The following is a 19,289-nucleotide window of genomic DNA, read 5'->3' as shown; positions in this document are numbered from 1 at the left end:
CAGAACCATCATCTGGCCCACGGTTAGATCTGGCACTACCCATCCAGCCCATCGAGTAAAAAGATTGAGCACCACCACCAGCCTAAACAAACACATCTAACTTCTTGCCCTATTGCCTGTTTTTTGATAAATAATGTTACTGATATTTCATAGCTCTATAATGAGTTTGGTAAAAGAAAAACAGGTTCTAAATTACACAATTTATGTCTTGATATCTCCAACCACTTTAAATAATTCCATCTTCTAGGCATCCTCTTAGATTGATGCAACTGCCATCTTATTAGTACAGTTTACCAATTTATTTTGATTTTATGTTTAAAAGGCAAAATAAAGTGAATCTGTATTGTATACTAACCTTTTCAGAATGCTTTCTGCTGTTCGCCTTCCTTTTTCCACTGCCTTCGGCCCACCTATTGGGCAGACAGCTGTAGCTCTGTAACCATCAAGGTAAGTGGCATTTACCTAGTGATAAAAGGTTATAAAAATGAGGGATTTGCCCCTGATTTACTCTAAAAGGTCAACAGGCAGTAATTACCAATACATCCAGAAGGAAAAGAAGCAGAATTTTTTTCTCTGCATGTGGTATGCGCCTTCTTTGTTATCATGCACATCCAATCATCACTTAGTCAAAATGTATATATTGGGTTCTTTTTTCATACATCTTATAATAAAAGTCCAAGCTACGTGTGCGTGTGTGTGTGAGCGCACGCTCGTGCACACGCAGATGCATACAAAATATCTATCCATCCATCCATATGTTAACTTAGCACCTGAGTAAACAATGTTCTACAGAACTGAAAAAAATATGTGAGGAAATTTTACTAACATAATATTGACGTTTCAGACTATTATTTTAGTTATAGTATGTATTCTAAACATGTCTCTTAATATTTGAGATCTGTAGAATTATTATTCTTACTATATAGTGTCTTGAAAAGTAACATACTCTATATGAGAAAAAAGGGTTAAATATGCTCTGTCTTTTTGATTTATGTATATTTTTATTTGTTTCTTAATTTAACTGGCTATCTGGAGCTATGCACTTGTACGGTAGATATGGCTGGAATTAATTGAGATTTATTGTAACTCACTTGTTAATATGGGGCTTCATTGCTGCATATTTTATTAGTCGTTGATACTTTTAGCTTTGGCTAAATAGGTGTAAAAGTGAAGAGATGAAACTTTAGTAGTGATAACTGGACCTTAAGAAGACTGCTGAAGAACACTGTTAAAAAAAAAAGTTCAAAAAAGAAAAAATATCTATAAAGCACATTCTACTACAAAAAAATCTTCCAGATTTTATAAAATGTTCCTTGTTTTGAAAGAAAAAATGCACAGCTTAAAGTAGTAGTTATGATGAGGAACTTCAGTACAATTTTGACATTAACTTTGTATTAAATAAAATACAGCCAGTCCAGAATCTTTAGAATGTGTTTTATTTTTTAAATTCTTTTTTTTTCCTAAATAGGAAATGGTTAGCCCACAATTAGGACCAGTTAGCTCTAATTTTGAAAAATTATTTCAAAATCCTCTCAATTATTATTTTTAAAGGTATTCCCAGTGATCAAAACCCATTTTTTTCCAGATCTCAAAAAGACTTGCTCTCCCAAGTACAGACCACATAACACAAGTGGAAGTTGTTATTTTAACATTGTGCTTCTTGAAGTTCTTATTTAATATGCAACAGACTGAAAACATGAAGGGCAGAACACGATATTTTGTACAAACAACTGAAATTATATACATACATACATAGTATGAATTCAAGGCATTTTTAACTAAGTGATATTGTGGAAAAAATTAGTTACTGATTACATTGCTAAATTACTGATGGTTAAGAACAACAAAACGTTCCATCATAAAGCTAACAAAATTATTATTAGGAATATAACAAATGAAAAACTTGAAAAGTGTATGAGTAACTGAGAAACATGAAATAGGGATATTCATTAATTTAAAATATACTCAAAATTAATGATTTTAAAGATTTCTTTGTTTTCTACACTGCAGTCACTATGGCCAAAACTATACCTTCTCTACTTTGAATACAATATTCTTTTTAAAATCTGAAATAAATGTTATATAGTTGTCATACTTTAAAATTAATACATTCTTCTTTCAAATTGACAGAAAATTAAAATGTGCTTGATGTACTTTAAAAATGTGTGTATAAGCAGTACCATTTTACAAACAATACTATGTGCTTTTTTACATTATAACTGTTTTCTAAAAAAAGAGTATTTTTCAAAATGAATTCAGTCATATAACCTCAGCTGTGGTCAAACTTCACCAAGAGTTTTAATTTATAGGACCAACCTTGCTTTCATGAAAGTCACCTGAAGTTTTCCCATTGGTTTATATGGGAATAAGATTAAGCCCTGTATGCACTTTGATACAATTGCCCCAAAATTGTACCCTTCCAAGCGCCACTAGTAGATTACAGTAATAAATAAATAAATAATTGCAGTTACGTAGCATTTTCTAAGCAGGAATCTCAAAAACCTATTCAAACATTAATTCATTCTTTTTAACAGTCCCCCTGTGTATTATGTACACAGAATTTTATTTCCAAGAATCATCAAATTAACTTTTTACACTGAAGCAGGAGTAGATGTGTGTGTAATTAAAAATGACTGAAAGCCCTCATTAAACAAGACACTGGGACTAAAAACAGCATTTTTATTTAAAATGCAATGTTAGTCTACACTACCATGTTGCATTATGGTCTTCCTCAAAGGCTTATAAATTAACCTTAGTTATATCTATTTCTCAAAAAATGAAAAAATAAGAGTTTTACCTGAAGATGGTATATCCTCTTCCTCCAAAATATCAAATTTCTCACATCAAGTGCACTTCATACTATATCATTATCAATACAATAAAAAGAATACCTTATAAAATGTTGAAGGAGGTGATCCTTTTGCTCCATGAACTTTCACTGCTCCACCTTCAATGCCTGTAATGGTTAACAGAAACAGAGTTTGACTGCTTAGTATACAAAATGGCCTTAGGACTCTGAGCAATTGTTGTCTCCTACTTGATAGCAGGAGATGAAACACATAAGTATAATTCTCAATAAATCACAGGTGTAACCTATTGGGCTGTTTATATCTGATGCATAAAATATTTACAAAGGGTGTATTAAGATAAAATTCTTGGATCTTTGGGACTGAGGACACGCCTCCTCAGTCGCCTTGACTGAAAGTGATTTGAAAGTGAAGTGACAGGTAACAAAACACCTCACAACTGATTGCCATACACCTGATTGGGTGAAGATGGCTGAGCTGGTTAAGAAATAAACTCTAGAAGAGTATGGAAGTCTGTTTAGGGAAATTGTATAAAACATGGATAGAGCTGGGAGGAAAGTTGTGTAATTGTGGATCCAAATTAGCTCTAATCTTTTGCTACTAATAGTCTAGAGAGCACATTTCAGGAAAAATAATGAACTTGACACTGAACACAGGAACATCAACAAGAAGTTTGACAAAACACTGCCACGTATTAGGGCTTGATCTCCTACTGAACCATTATAATGGCTAAGCTCCCACTGACTTCAGGGCTAAATACAGAGGTTCAAAAAGCCCAGGACAGAATCAGCTGAAAAGCTGCAGATTTTTTAAAGCTGCATAGTTTGACCTGATAACAAACTGAACTGATGTTCAGTGTTTGGGTGGCCAAGAGAGACAGAAGCCTGAACTAGCCAAGGCCAGGAGCCTGGGGGAGTGCTCACATGCACCACCCATCATGGCCAGCTGCCTAAGAGCTAAATCCAGCCCAATGGCACACCAAATTGGCATGTGCTCAGGCCCACCCCTATGAGAAACTGGAGGGGTGGGGAGGGGAAGGTGGCTCAGCCTGGCACAAACCCCCACAGCGGGGTCTGCCTAGTATGGGGTAGTAAGCCCCCACTGGAGACTTTTCATAATGCCACAACCCAGCAAGTCAGGCTGGCATTAGCTCAGTCCTGCCTCCTCACCAGGAGGAAGTGGAACTGTTCCCCACTTGGCTCACCGGGCTATGAAAAGCCCCTGGTAGGGGCTTTCACTGCCTCATGCCAGGCAGATGCTGGGGGGCCAGGGAGAGCGTGAATTCCCCTCCCTTCTCCCCCACCTCTCAAAGGCAGGGGGGCTGGGGAAGGGGTGGTTATGAGCCCATTCCAGCCTGGCAAGCCAGGCTGTAGGGGAGTGAAAAGCCCCAGTGGGGCTTCCCCCCACCAGCACTGGGCAGACCCCAGCTGGGGAAGCCAGTGCTCAGCTGAGCTGGTGTGTTTCCCCCCAAACCCCTGCCTCTCACAGCCAGGGGCTAGAGAGGGGGCAGGGCTGAGCTGATCCTAGGCCAGCAAGCTGCTTGCCTGGTTGCTGCAAGGACAATAAGCTCCCACTGCTGGGGCTTTCCTTCCCTTTGTCCTGTACAGACAGTGGGATTTGGGGGGTAGGGGGTCTTGAGATCTGTTCCCTTGCCCTCCCACATCCCACCAGGCTGGCAGGAAGCAGAGGCTTTAGTGCCTTAGTTTTGCAATACTGGAGCAGACAGCACATCTCGGGATTACAAAGCATTCTGGGATGCTGGGGGACTGTGAATTAACTTGAATTGGGAAGGGATATAAAACAGAAGTTCCATAAACTAGTCTGACCTAAATCAGTTAAGTCTGATACTACAACCAATGAGGTTTATCTTACACTGGTTTTGGCCATTTTGAAAGTGGCTTATATGCAATGAACTTCTGTTCTGTTTCAGTTCACTTAGACTGGTTCATGTGTAACTTCTGTCCCTAACCTCACACCAGTATTAAATCAAACACAATAATGGAAACTTATGCATATGTAAATAAGGTGCAGCTCAGCTCTACCAAATAGGTGCATAAAGTTGTTTAGCAGAATAGTTAAAGACTTTCTACAAACAGAGGATTAAGGTAAAAAAAGATAAAACTTCTTCTAACATGTCTGGAAGAACAATTGTATTTGAATAATCATCTTAATCATCACTTTCAAAATAATAACAATGGTCCTTCAGAAAGGCTGGTTTAAATTATTTGCCTCCCTTCTATTATAAAACAGTATCTCTGTAATCAGACTAAATATCTGCAGGTTTTTTATACCAGGTAAAGAAAAAAAACCACAATATCTATCAACAAAAACAACGCAGAACCTTTTAGTTCAAACCTGAATTGTATGTGTTGTAACTAACACTGTGGTACAATAAAATGAGCAATGTAAACAGAAAAAATAGCTGGCCTTCCCTGTTCTTCCTGGTAGATGTGTCAAAGAACTTCAAACTAAAAATATTTAAGAAATCTGCCTATTTTACATCTGTTATATTTCTAGAATGAATAACTGAAAGTTCATGTGAAAGTTCATTTTAAGTTCAAATGTGTCATATTGGGTCATTTACAAGCTAAAAGTTCATTGGAAGGTTAGGGTTCTATTTTTTTAAATAAAAAAGTTACTAAAAGAAGCAAGTTGGCCTTATCAGACATTCTGTCATTTGATTATGTTGTATAATTTTAAGTTAACCTTATTCTTAAAATGTAACCTTTGGAATTTTATAATGTTCAAAATGCTATAGTGAATAAGCTGTAGAAAAAACCTTCAATGATAGATGGGAAATACAATTAAAAAGACAAATTACTTAAAGAAGTTTAACTAGGTTGTTTATCCAGGCTTTTAATCTTGTAGTCTGACATTCAGATTTGGACTTAAAAGTAAAGCTAGAGTGAACATAATATTTCTGCTTCTGTTGACACAGTTGATAATATTTTAGAGGGTAGTTATATACATAGGTTTTTTTTAAATTGAGCTATGACTCCTTTTAGAGGGTGACTCAGTCAAGTGGATTGAAAACAAACCTTTATCATGTAACCTTTATCATGCCCTCAGTAGTGACCTCCTATACCTGCTTGCATCTGTGTGTGTGTTCGTGTATGTCCGTGTGAGTGTCTGTGTGTGAGTGTGTGTGTATGAGAGAGAGAGACAACAAGCGGATCAATAACAAAAGGAAGGTGAACTGGAATTAAACTTCAATGAAATCTGAAAGAATATTTTCACAATAACGCATCCAAAAATATTAAAGTCCTGCAGAAATAGATGGTTTATAGACCTAGTGAGAGTGTTATATTTATTTTAAGAAAATAAATTATGATAAAATATAGGCTAGTCAAGGAGCAGGTTTAATGGGTTGATATAAATTTAAAAAAATAGGTATAAAGTGAATCCTTGTGTGGTAGAACTGTGTTTCAAAAGAACAGACTTAAATAAAGTTGTAGAGAAAATGTGGAAACTATGTTAAGTACCTTAGTATGCCAACATAAAACTGTTATTGACTGTTTTTATACTCAAAATGAGGGTCCTCTTTTTGCAGCAGCACTAACCTGGAATTTCAGTAATGGACACTTGAGAAAAGTCACATGTGACATCTGGTAAGAGATAACGTTGAGGGTTGCCAATTTCATACACCAATTGTTCAGCCACAGTACCGAAAGAGACTAGGCCTCCTGTGTCTGGTGGCTTGGATATAATAAAGTGTCCATCAGAAGAAAATTCAACTATGGGAAACCCCATGTTATGCCTAAAGAATTAAAACATTAAAAAGGTCAATGTTCAGAGTAAGAGGGGAAAAAAGTATCATTAATCAATTAACATGTAGCAACTGCCATCAGCCTCTTTATGATAATGACAAAATATCAATAACTAGTAACAGTCAGAACACATCAGAGGATTTTCTTACACACAAGTTCAGGTAAACATTGAATACACTGCACAGAATAAAACTAGCTAAGATAATAAGAACACATACTCATTTAATAATCTTATTTATTGCTTAGCAATACAATTTTGATGAAACTGGAAACAGAACCCTAACAGACACCCACTTTAACTATAAGAGGGGTGAAAAAAGAGCCATAGACAGAGATGCTAAACAAGTGGTTAGAGATGTAGGAAAAGTAGTAAAGTAATAGAGACTCATGAAAATACACAGTAGAAATAAAATGGAGATGAAGGATGTGACCTTTTGACCAAAGAAAATGGAGATGAAGAACTGGACATACAGCTTGACTGGGAAGACACTGGCTACTGTGGTAGACCAGTTAAAATGGAAAGAAGAGGGAAAACCAAGACTGTAAGATAGAGAGAAGTAATTCTATAGCAGTAGAAGATAAACTGAAAGATCTTGGAGACAAAGCATTAATTCAAGCCATTAAAGCAATTCTCTGCACATTGTAAAAGTAATAACAGAAAACAGAAGATATTTAAAGCAATTACTAAGACAAAATTCTGCCCTATAAGATTATAAAACTCGAAAGGGAAGAGAAATGTGATGCAAAGCAAGGGGGGGGAAAGCACTCTGACAAAGAACAACACAATCTAATTGCACAGGGAAATACCAAGAAATAAACAAAAGGCGTTAACAGATACAGTGCCATCACTGCTGAAGTGCAGTGGGCTCTTCATGGGTATCTGGAGGAAATCTAAAGACCTACTTAACTCGTTTTAAATGTTCTTTTTTGTTTTAAATAACTTTTCTAAGTAGAAGCAGTGATCAAAAAGATATTGGAAATTAAAGCAAAGCTTTTATAACTTTTAAAAAGGCCACAAGAAGGTGGAGATCTGCCCAAGTAAAATTTTCCAAAGACAGGAAAAGAGTAAATGATAGAATTAAAGCAACTAACTAGCCGCAGCCCACCCTCTCTTCCCCCAAGTCTTTCTAAAGGTCTAATGCTAAGTGGTGTGGGTATGAGCATTCCCACTGAAGCCAGTGATCATCAAGGCCCTAAGTGCATCCTTAAAACAGTTTGTTCATTTTATTTTTATACTCTGGCTCTAATATGGGTAGTGTATTGTACATATAACAAAATTGGTTGCAAAAAGGTTAGATGGACAAAGTCTGGATAATATATAGACACAACATTTTAAAGGAAGTAAGCGAAGAAACCAATGACCTCTTAATTGACATATGTAAAGTTCATGGGAGCCTGGAGAGATTCCTTAGCAATGGGAAGCTACAAACATAACTCCATTATTTAGAAAAAGGATTAAGAGACAAACTGCAGTTACAGATCAGGAAGTTTAACATTGTACCACATTTGGAAAATAGGGTAATATAAGAGGACAAATAGGAAAGATGCTTCATTATCTGGTCTTTGAGGTAGCAGCCCAGTTTTACAAGTAGGGAACAGGCCCAGGAAGACAAAGTGACTGCCCAAGGCCATGAAAAAAGTCAGTGAGAGAGGGTGGACTAGAACTAGGGAGTTCTTGGCTACTAGTGCATTGCCCCACATCATTATACCATGCTGCCTCTCTGTACTGAATACAATAAATGACATAAAACAGAGATATTAAACACCCTTCCTGAAGGTTGGATCTAGCCTTCTCAAAGCACCCATGCAAATCTAATTCTTCAAAATATAAGTGTTCACTTCCTTTAAGAGGGATTGCCTGTTAGTCAGACCCAGCATAGCGCCCAGAATAAAAGGGGCAGTGCAGGAATCAGTTAAGAAATCCTGTCAGCCAGAATCCTTACTCTAGTTGTGGGTGCAAGTCTCCTTATAATAGACACAACACTTACCAGGCCCAGCAGCAATACTTGGAATGGTTGCATTTTTTGTTTAAATTTAATTGCTTATGTCATTCAGTGTAAGTCTCTGAAGCTGAGGGGCAGACATTCTACCTAAACACAGGTTGCTTAGAAGAAACTCTTTTTTTTTTAAATTGAGCCACATTTTCATTCCTGATTCCAATATAAGTTAACTGATTCTGTTTAGTTCCCAGGCAATGTACTAAAGGGTTTTCACTGGTCACAAACTCTGCTGGTAAGAGGTTGAATCAAGTGTGTATGATGATAGAAGTTTTTGTTGGCTATTAAAAACAAAATGTCAAGATATGGATATGGAATAGTAGTGAAAATAAATACCAGAAAAGCTTATTTGACTTCAATAACTAGACCAAGGGAAAATGTAGTATGTCTCTAAAGTCTACAGAAATAAGTATTATGGAACTTTAAGTGTTTCACTTGGCAACTTCAATTTCCTTTTAAACACATTAATTAATGGAATTTCTCAGGTTATTTTAAAAAGAAAAAAGAAAGAAACTAAAGAAGTGTCCTCATGTGCAATCATTTGCTAGACTGTAACAGAATACACTGTAATACATAATATATGGAAACAGTGAGACAGGTATCTTATCTCCTTGCAGAGATGTTCTAAAAGCATACTGGTACTCAGCACTCTGTGGAAACTATGCTTTAACAATAATGCTTCCACACATACAGTGCTCTGCCTGAAGTTCAAAACCAACTGCCTAGCAGCAATGCACTTATATTCAGACAACACTGATTCAGTCAATTGACTTGATGGCTCATTATTATCTACTGGATTCCTGCTAATAGCTCTTCACTCCACGGGTGTTAATGTCCCTATCCCCTTTTTAATAGTCTTGACATTCCACTAATCCAGATCAAGCAATCCTTTGTTCAGAAATGTTGTTGCCTGTTTGCTAGCCCTATTCTCTCTTCTCCTATTTCACAGCCCTGCAAGCTGTTTTGGCATTTCTCAAAATCCTAGATACAACCATGGACTCCAGTCTTCATCCACAGTTAGCCTCAGCTTTTGGCTGAGCAGCCAAGCTGCTGCCAATTCAACTGTGAAAAGGTTTTACCTGAATAGGAAAGAGATGGTGTGCAAGCTGAAGTTTAGGTTCTGTCCCTGCTTTATGCAGCCATAACTCTAGAGAAGTCCTTTTTTTTTAAATTCTGCCTTCCCAAAACATGGTGTGTGAATTATTTGCGGGCATGTGGTATGCAAGAAAATATGGTATGCTGACCACAAGGCAGACCTGGGGCAGAAGAAATTAAGAAGTAAAGATCTGTAGAAGGCAATAGAGTACATCAAAACATCTGAAATCTATTAAAAAACACACTGAGATGGACACAATTAATGCAAGCTCGTACAACAGACAAAGAAAGCACATAGAAGAGTACAAGCAAACTTGGTACAACAGATAAAAACCTATGGAGAAATATTTAAATAAGTTCATAAATCAACAAATTGTAAGGTGTGTCACCAAAATTGATGTGGTCATATCTGGGCAATGAGATATTCCTAGCTTGTGATACATAACATCATTGGGTTACAGTGGCATGATCAGAAATATGCCTGGTTTTCAAAAAAAACACTGGAAATATTTTTGTGATATATAAGCACTTATAATGGATAAAAGGGTGGTAAAGAGAATATGAGCTTAGTCATCCCCAATTTCACAAAGTGATACAAACTACAGCTCTGCAGGAATTTTTCAATGAAAGGTTTTTCTAGTTCTGGGATTTCTAATTTAGTAAAGAGAAAGAGACACACATTCACTCTGCTCTACCTGATCTAGAGCAGAGACATAAATGTTTCTTCAACATCTATGGTTAGCAGTTGCTATTCTGTGACTCTCTCTCTCTCTGCTGTTTTATGAAAAACATGCAAAAGGTCTCATTTTTATCTGCATGAGAATTAAACCAAATGTCAAAATTTCAAAATTTTTTCATGAAATGAAATGGAATTCTTGTTTTCTATCCAGCCCTATTACAGAGTAAACCCTTGTCCTTTTACAGACTAAACTCTGGGGATTCATTGCAAGAAAATAATTAGACTGTTTCCACTGCCCCCCTGCCTTGGGTTTCTATCATGGGACAGTAACTTAAAATTGTGGTCACAGCTCACAAAGCCCTAGCAGAGAAGTTGCCCTGGGTTTGACCTGTTCTGGCACTTTGGTCATTCCCCTCCCTGGCCAACACTGCTACATGAAAAATGACCCTCACTTGCTCCAGGCCCTGGCAGACTGAATTAGTAAAAATCCAGATTGCAGATGTTTATCACCCAAGATGCAATGATCTGGCATTACCCAGTTTAGCAAACTGTTGCAATCCTCATTGGTATAGCAAAGGAAATACTCAGTGTCTGTGGTGTAATTGAACTTTGCCAAAGGACAGCTATAATGATGGAGTCCAAGGTTCATAGTATACCCATTATTAAGAGAATTACTTTGGCCTAAAACTATAGTTTGATTACAAGAAAAATCTCACAGAAGGAAGCATTATATAGCAATACACAAAATTCTGAAGGGAAGTTAATATGATTTCAGTAATGCTATTTGATGAAGCAATTTTAAAACAAGAGGTTGGAGGTTAAATTTAAAGGAAACAATTGCAATTTCTTGACATAACAATTCGCTCAAATATGGAAACAGCCAAAGTCCACAACAGAAGCAAATAGCATAAATAAGTTTTGAAAAAGCAGACAAATTTTTGGATGAAATTGTGGCATGAATTGTTGATTGTCTCATAAGTCTTGTGTTGAATGAGATAATATTAAGTCACTATATATGTTCTAGATTTACAAGAAGGCATCTTAAAAATATTTGTGTCTATTATATAAAATTTGTACTGATGTTGTAGTTGCGATGGTCATGAATTATACAACAGGCAAGGATTTTCTACAGTGATACCTTTTACTGGACCAACTGCATAGTTGAGATAGAATTAGACAAGGTTTCATATGCAAGACATTCTTCTCTTCAGACCTGACAAAAACTATTCTGTGCTGGCTTTCGCTCCTCAGACCTGATGAAGAATGTCTGGCATGTGAAAGCTTGTCTGACTCTATACCAACTATGTACTTGGTCCAATAAAAATATCACGGATAGGGATGTAAGAGGCAAGAAATCCTTGCCTCCCACATGTATTTTCTCAATATTTTTATTGTAAAATTGAGATGGTGTCTGGTAGCTTGAATGAAACAAAACATCAAAAACAAAATCCAAAAAAACCTACTGTGGCCAGAACTTCATCCATTTCTCTCCTATCAAGCATTTCGGCTAGCAAGAAATGAAAGGAGATGCATCTTGTAGAAGGTTAAAGGTATTCTTTAAGAACATGTTAGAGGACATGTTCTGATACATTCTAAAACTAGTAGAGACATGGCAAGTTCTTTGTTAGAGCATACTAGCTAAGGAAGCTTAAGCTCCCTACTAACTTCAACTTAACAAGCTAACCTTAATAAAGCACAACCTACTTTGTCCAAAACTTGTTTTAGAATGTTAGTTAGAAAATACTAACTAGCACATTCCAAAAACCCTCCAAAAAGAACAGTTAGTTTCCTTACAGAGTGATTGTTGGCCTTTGAGACCTTGTAGTTAGTGTGGATTCACTGCAAGCGTGCACATGCATTATGTACATAGGATCAGATTATTTTGACTAGCAGCTCCAAAGAGGGTCATTTGTGCACTCCAGGGGTGTGCAAAGCTTCAGTGGCCGATTCGATTCGGAGAAGATTCAGCCCGATTTGGAGGCTGAATCACGGAGTACGAACTGAATCGGGAGACCAAAAAAACCATCCAAATCAATTCAGAGCCTCCAAATCGATTCAGAAAAGTTTTGGAAAAAAATTTGGAGACTCAGAAGGCAGTCTTTCAGGGGAACAGAAACTGAAAAGAGGGACAGGGAGCAGGGCGGGCAAGACTGACATCTGTAGCTGGCCAGTGACTTTCCCTGAGTTCCCTTCCAATTACAGTGCTCTGGGGAGGGACATAAAAACAGCTACCATCCCTGCAAAATTTCATCCCACTGTGCCTTAACACACACACAAAGTCACACATTTCATGAGTTTTGCTTGTCAGCACCTAGAGGTGCAGTTTCCCATAAACCCCTGCATTTATCTCCTTTAAACTTGGCAGACTTCATGCCCTCAGAAGAGGCTACCATTCCTGCAGTTTTTATCCAAATCTGCCATAAAATGACAAAGTTATAGGTATTTCAATGATTCCGCATTATAGTCTATGGCCAAATAACTGAATCTCTCTGAATCAGCACCAAATCTTCCAAAGCCGATTCAGCCAAATCAATCCGAGACAGTGATCCGAATCTCCAAATCGAATCACTGTCCTCTGAATCAGCCGAATTCAAATCCGAACTGAATAATTCTCTATTTGCAAAGGCCTAATGCACTCTATGCCTCCTCTTGAACCACAGGAGGGCACAAATGCCAGGATGGCTATAGTCACCCTTAAGTCCCTGGCAATTCAAAAATTATAGCAGCTATAAAGGGCTAGAGAGTGGTTATGAGAGCTACATTAACTATAAACATCTCAAAGAACAATATTTATACCATAAAGTTACTGTTTGTTCTTTCTTCAAATTTTTGTCAGTTTAGATCCCACTGTAGGTGACTGGCAGGCAGTGGAACACTCTCCCCTCATGATGATGAGAATGCTGAGTTCCAGTTGCATAAGCTGAACAGTGTCCTGAAGTACTGGTTTCATCCATAAATACCAGTGGCATCTGACCTCCTGCAAACTCTGATCCATTGGCATCTGACCTCCTGCAAGCTATTCTAATAGCTCTAAACTCCACCCAGCTGATATGAAGCTTTTCATCTTTAAACTAAGTCCCTTAATCTGTAGGTGGCACAGGTGGGATTTTCTTATTTGTCCCTGACATGTCATTGATTAAAGTGTTCACCAGGAGAAAGCAGAAAATGATACCTCTCCATGCAAGTGTTTGGGTTGCTTCCACTATCTCAGTTTTGCAATGATATGAGGAGGAACCACAACCTCCTGGTTCATTTTATACAGTAGAACCCATCTATTTTACATGACAGTGTGTATTTACAAAGTACCTGGGGATATAGACAGCCAGAGCAAACAGCTGTACAGACTGCGGAGGTGACCCAAGCTCTTTGCTATGAATTGAATTTCAAAGGGTGACTTTTTCTAATCAGGTGCACAGAACCACTAGACTGCTTCAGCTGCAGAGAGAAGGAGCCACAGTAATGGCTTATTTTTAATTCAGAAACCTGCTGCGAATTAAGCAAGTTGCAAACCACTCAGAAACAAATGATCCAGATTCTACCGTATTTCACTGGAGAGGAGACTGACCCACAGTTGGAGTACTCCATGAAGTCTGGCAAATGTATTTATGTGTATACACTTACATATGGCTTACCAGCCCCAGAAAAAATGTACATCAGTGAATTAGGTTTGGATTCTATCCCAAGCAGTACCAACAATAGATGAGCCCTCAGGAAGGTAAAAATAATTCTCTTTTTTCCCTTTTTTTAAAAGGAAATATCCTTCAATGTTCTGCCATGTAAAGGTAAGTTTTCTTCAGAAATCTGACTGAAAAAAATGCATTGGCTACTAAAGAGAGTAGTGTGAAGTAAGAAAGGAACCAAGGTCATGGGTCAATTCCCTTTCTGCTATTCTACATGAGTATAAAGTGGCATTCAGTGCACTGTGGCCCCAGTAGACCACAGCTAGTCAAAAAAGCCTGATCTTTGGACATCTGTCACAAGTCCATTTACAGCAGGATCCATGACTAGACTAAAAAGTGTTCTGTGGAAAGATATAACATTTGAGGTCTACACTGCAAAATTCTGTTGGCAGCTAGAAGTGAAAAAATCCATACCCACCCTCCCAACTGATATAACATCACCAGTAAAACCCCTGGTGTAGATTCAGCTACACTGACGAACGGCTGCTTACATCAGCTTAGCTCATGCTGCCTGGGGAGATGACACAGATACACAAGCAGGAAAACTCCTCCTTTTGGCCTATGCTTTGTTTTCATGAGAGGGTCTCTGCCTTTATAGATGTAAGCAGGATCTGATAGTGCAGACAGCCCTCAGCAACTACTGACTGCTCTTTGACTCTCCATGATTTGTGATGAGTATGGTTATGGCCAAAAGAGCTACATACTAATCTTAACTTCTTGACTTAGGGCAAAGTGGCAGTATTTATCAGCATCTCAAAGTAATTACTCTCCTAATTAGATTTACTTAATTCTTTCCTGGATTTAGTTTTGCTCTTCAAATATTTTCTAGCCACCAAATAATCAGGAACAGGACTGCCTTGGTTAAATGAAACAGACACATGGAATGTACATCTTCAGTATGTTGCTACCATAATAGTTCCCTTTGTTTCAGGATATAGTCCTGCTTTCAGTGGTGCATAATATGTTAAACAGGAGTGCTAATAGTATCAAAGAGTTCAGTAACAGCATAAAACACTCTCTAGAACAGTTTGCTAAAAATATCTCAACACCAGTCAGTGAATTTCTGACTAAATATAAAGCCATAATTATATAAAAGGAATGGTGTAATTATTGGTGGCTGTATTCACTGCAAACCAATAATGAACGAGACAACAACAAAATGAAATCCAACCTCAATCGATTAGAACAGCTTATAAATTTACAATTCAAAATTAGGGCACTGCCTCAATACTTTGTACTACTCTCAACAGCTCATAAAAAACAGAAGAACTATTAAGAGAAGGGTAAGTTTGCACAGCAAAGCATTCATCTGCTACAAAAGACCCACATTAAAATTGTAAGAACTACTTTATTTCAGCCCTCTTCTATGCAGCCAAATAAGATCACATTGTCTCCAACTGCAGCTAGTAACAGATTTTTCATAAAAGTGTAAAGCTTCACATGGACAACTGTATCACATCCAGTGCTCTATTGTAATGCTAAAGCAAATATCATAATATAACTTAGGATAGAATGATGACTTTAACTCTGATTTCGGTGGCTTTACTAAGTTTAAATTAAATAGCTTTGTTTACATATGTTCAAGCTTGCTGTATATATTTAAACAATCAACAAGAGGCTTGTAGGTCTAAATCTTGATCTACAACTTCCAGCTTTGTTTTTGTTTACAGATTAGGCAAATTCATGCCTTTCACTCCTTCTCAACAATACGTTTGGATGTTCTGTTCTCAGGAGTTGACAGCGTATAGATTGCCCAACTATACTATAAGAATGATATGACATGCAAACTTGGAAGCAAATCCATTTTTTTATGTGCCTGATTGTGTGTTTGTAAGAAAGAGAGAGAGATTGCCATGTAAGCTAAGTACAGATGTTCAAAAAGCTCCTTGGGAAAATGTTCTAACCATCATGTTTTACTTAAAGTGCTATAAGTTAGAGATGGAGCAATTCTCTGTTTTCACTGTTCAGTGTGGAGCCTGCCCGTGCTGGCCAAGGCCCGCAGGTGAGGGGTACTCCCACATGAACCCCAGAAAGCTGCTGGAGCAGCCCCTCTCCCAAGCCCCACACTCCATTAGCTGGTGACTGTCAGCAGTGGCTGCAGGGGAAGTGGGGAAGCGAGCCCCCATGCCATGCAGCACCTCCCATTGCTGGGTTGGGTCTCAGGTGGGGCTAGACTGGTTCTTTTCAGCAAGACGGCGCCTTCCTACCACTCCCAGCTCCTGGAATGGCCAAAAGCTGAGCCAGGCACTTTCATGCTGCAGCTGCTGGCTGCAGCTGTCAAGAAGCTGGGGCAGAGGGGAGGGAGCCCCCTGCCACATGGACCAGGCTCAGTCCCCTCTCCCCAAGACCCAACTCAGCTATCTGGGGGGGCAGAGGCACATGGCATGGGGGGCTCCCTTCCCCCACCCACCCCAGCCTCTTGGCAGCTGCAGCATGATACTACCTGGCCCAACTTTTACCTGCACTGGGAACTGGGCCTGGGTGGGTAGAACCCCCACTGTGCAGATCCGGCCTGACCCCCCTGAAGACTCTACCTAGCAATCTGGGGGCACCACGCAGCATGGGGGCTCCCACTCCTCACCTGCCCCAGGCTCTTGACAGCTACAGCACGAGACTGCCTGGCCTGGCTTTTCGTCACACTGGCAACTGGATGTGAGGGGAAGGAGTCCCAATCCAGCAATCTGCAGGGGAGCGGGGGAGAATGCATGGCACAGGGGCTCTATTTCCCCACCCCCTGACTGGCTGTGTAGAAAGATAGAGCCTTTTCTGTCTCCTCTCTGGGACAGCATGGAGGCAGGTTTAAGTCTTGCTAAGCCAGAGGAGATGAGCACCAGTTGAAGCTAGCAAGCTGCCCAGAGAGAGGGGCCTTTGGGATATCGGGGGAATGCAACCTACTTTGACTCAAGATGAGATATAGTACAGATATTCAATTAAGTGCTCTAACCTAAAGGGCTTTAGTCTCATGCCACATCCATCCAGGGTTAATTTAGAGCAGGATCTTCCATTTTTAAAGTGTTTTATGTGTCTGGTCTGTTACTGCTGTAAATCACTTTATGTGCACTTAACGCACAATAAATTTAATGTTTGTACCCAGCCCTACTGTGTAGTCTACAGAGAAAATAAGATAAGGGCTCTAACAACTCAAGTCCAAGCGGTAAAATTCTGATAGAGGTTTTCTGGAGAGGTTTTTGCATTAACTATGAAGGCGCATGCAGATGTACACAGAAATCATGTCTTACTGGCAACATAGAGGTCCGTTATATTTCCTGAGTTTTGGTAGTTGATTGCAGATAATTCAGCATTGCACAGACATTATGTTTAATTTAATTAGAATCATAGAAAATTAGGGTTGAAAGGGATCTCAGGAGGTCATCTAGTTTAACCCCCTACTCAAAGCAGGACCATCCCCAACTAGATCATTCCAGCCAGGACTTTGTTGAGCCAAAATTATACAAGTCATTTTCAAAAAGCTGTTAAAAAGTTAGTTTCTTCTATACTAGGTAAGAATTATACTATAGGATGTATAATCATATCTGCCAGCTGCTGTTGCATCTGTCAGTGAACCTTGCAAACTTGCTGGTGATGTACTGACAGCAAAGATAATGTGACTGCATTTTAATCATTACTGTAATTACCAGAAATGTCACTGAAGAATGACTGGTTAAGGAACAGCAAATCCTGCATCAGCGCAGGGAGTTGGACTCCATAAGGAAATGCAATCAGCACCAGTATGACAATAACATCCTGACTTTAACCACCATGACACATTGTACACAGTTTTGTTAATAAACCCACCCATGCACACACATTATACATAAGGTAAACCGACCCACACGTAGATTTAAGCTAATTTTCCTTTAATACAGTTTATGTACATGTATATTTAATGTAGTGTTACATATTATAAACGTATTTGAATTAAACCACACAGTTCTGTCATATGATATCAGATCCTCACAGAAACAAAGAATTAACCAGCATTTTTATGCATTTTTATGAGAAAACATACTTTTTTTTGCTCATTATTTCATAAAACAAATCGCTCTTCTGGAATCCCAGTTGTATGGAGTTTTTAAGCAGTGTGACAGGGAACTCTAGCCCTGTTACTAGGAAGTGGGGCAGCCCCTTTAAGAACAGAGATTACAGAGCATAGCTTGCCAGCAGAGCAGGTGTTAAAGGGTAGCCCTGCAGCCTGGTCAGCTGACTGGGGGCTATCACATGACCAGGAAAGAGCTCAGGCCAGAGCTATATAAGCCCTGGGTTGAGCCAGCTGGGGGACAGCCAGCCCAGGCTGTGGCTGATTGTGGGCTCCTGAATGTCCCGGAGACTGAAAGAAAACAGTTCTACAGGCTGGGGCACAGGACAGAGCAACCCAGAGAGAAAGAGACATGGGGTAAGTAGTCATGGTGCCTGTATTAATTTTTCTTCTTTGTTATAGCCCAGGGGCTTAGCGTTCCTGTTATAGTTTAAACCGGCAGTTTGGGTTGGAACAATAAGGGGAGGTTTTTGGAGGTTCCATTAATGCCTGAGAGACATGTGATAGCCTTGAGCCCTGCTAGTGGCAGGCTCAAGGCTCAGGCAGTTACTGAGCCCAAAGTGAGCAGAGAGAGAATGCTAGGCAGCAGCCACACAGGGACCTGGGGCCTGGTGTAAATGTGAGCTAAAGCTTTAAAGCCAGGCCCAATGCAGTGGGACAAAGCTACATGGCCTAGCTAAAGTAAGGGAAAAGAGGCTAGGGAGGCCGAAGCCCCAACAGTGACAACAGTAACATCTGCAAGGCATGGGGCACAGTGTAGGGATGCTATGGAGCCATGGAATTAGCCTATAGCACCCCTACACTAAGACAGGAGATCCTCACATCTTGGTGTTCTTTGGAGTGAAGACAAGGTAAGGAAAGCCCTGGGGCAGCCTCCCATTTGAGAACCAGAAGAACCATCAAGACATGGCAGGATAGCGAAGGGGAGACTGTTTCCAGAAGTAAATCAGAATAAAGGAGACTCTGGAGTGCCTCCAGGGGCTTTCAACCACCCTGGGGATGGTGCCCTGTTACAGCAGTTTCAAAGTACAGTTTGATATAGTCATCGAGGGGATATGCCTATAAATATAGTTTCATAGTTTCTAGGGTCAGAAGGGACCTGAGTAGATCATCTAGTCCGACCCCCTGCCATGGCAGGAAATAATACTGGGGTCAAACGACCCCAGCAAGATGTTCATCCAACCTCCTCTTAAAAACCCCCAGGGTAGGAGCTAGCACCACTTCTCTT

At 39.2% G+C, this 19,289-nt stretch overlaps 1 protein-coding gene across 1 annotated transcript in view; it reads right to left on the bottom strand.

The window, feature by feature from the left end:
* The window catches only part of LOC109309691, a 113,637-nt gene that overhangs the window by 71,084 nt on the left and 23,264 nt on the right, over positions 1–19,289 (bottom strand). The window contains exons 9-11 of the mRNA XM_019534505.1: positions 6,368–6,564; positions 2,892–2,956; positions 356–462 (exon numbers count right to left, since the gene is read on the bottom strand). Coding sequence (XP_019390050.1) covers positions 356–462; positions 2,892–2,956; positions 6,368–6,564 — 369 coding nt within the window. The remainder of the gene's footprint in view (positions 1–355; positions 463–2,891; positions 2,957–6,367; positions 6,565–19,289) is intronic.

The sequence above is a fragment of the Crocodylus porosus genome, unplaced genomic scaffold, assembly GCF_001723895.1.
Source record: "Crocodylus porosus isolate Cpor-Errol unplaced genomic scaffold, CroPor_comp1, whole genome shotgun sequence".
NCBI lineage: Eukaryota > Metazoa > Chordata > Crocodylia > Crocodylidae > Crocodylus > Crocodylus porosus.
This window is presented reverse-complemented; position numbering and strand designations above follow the sequence as displayed.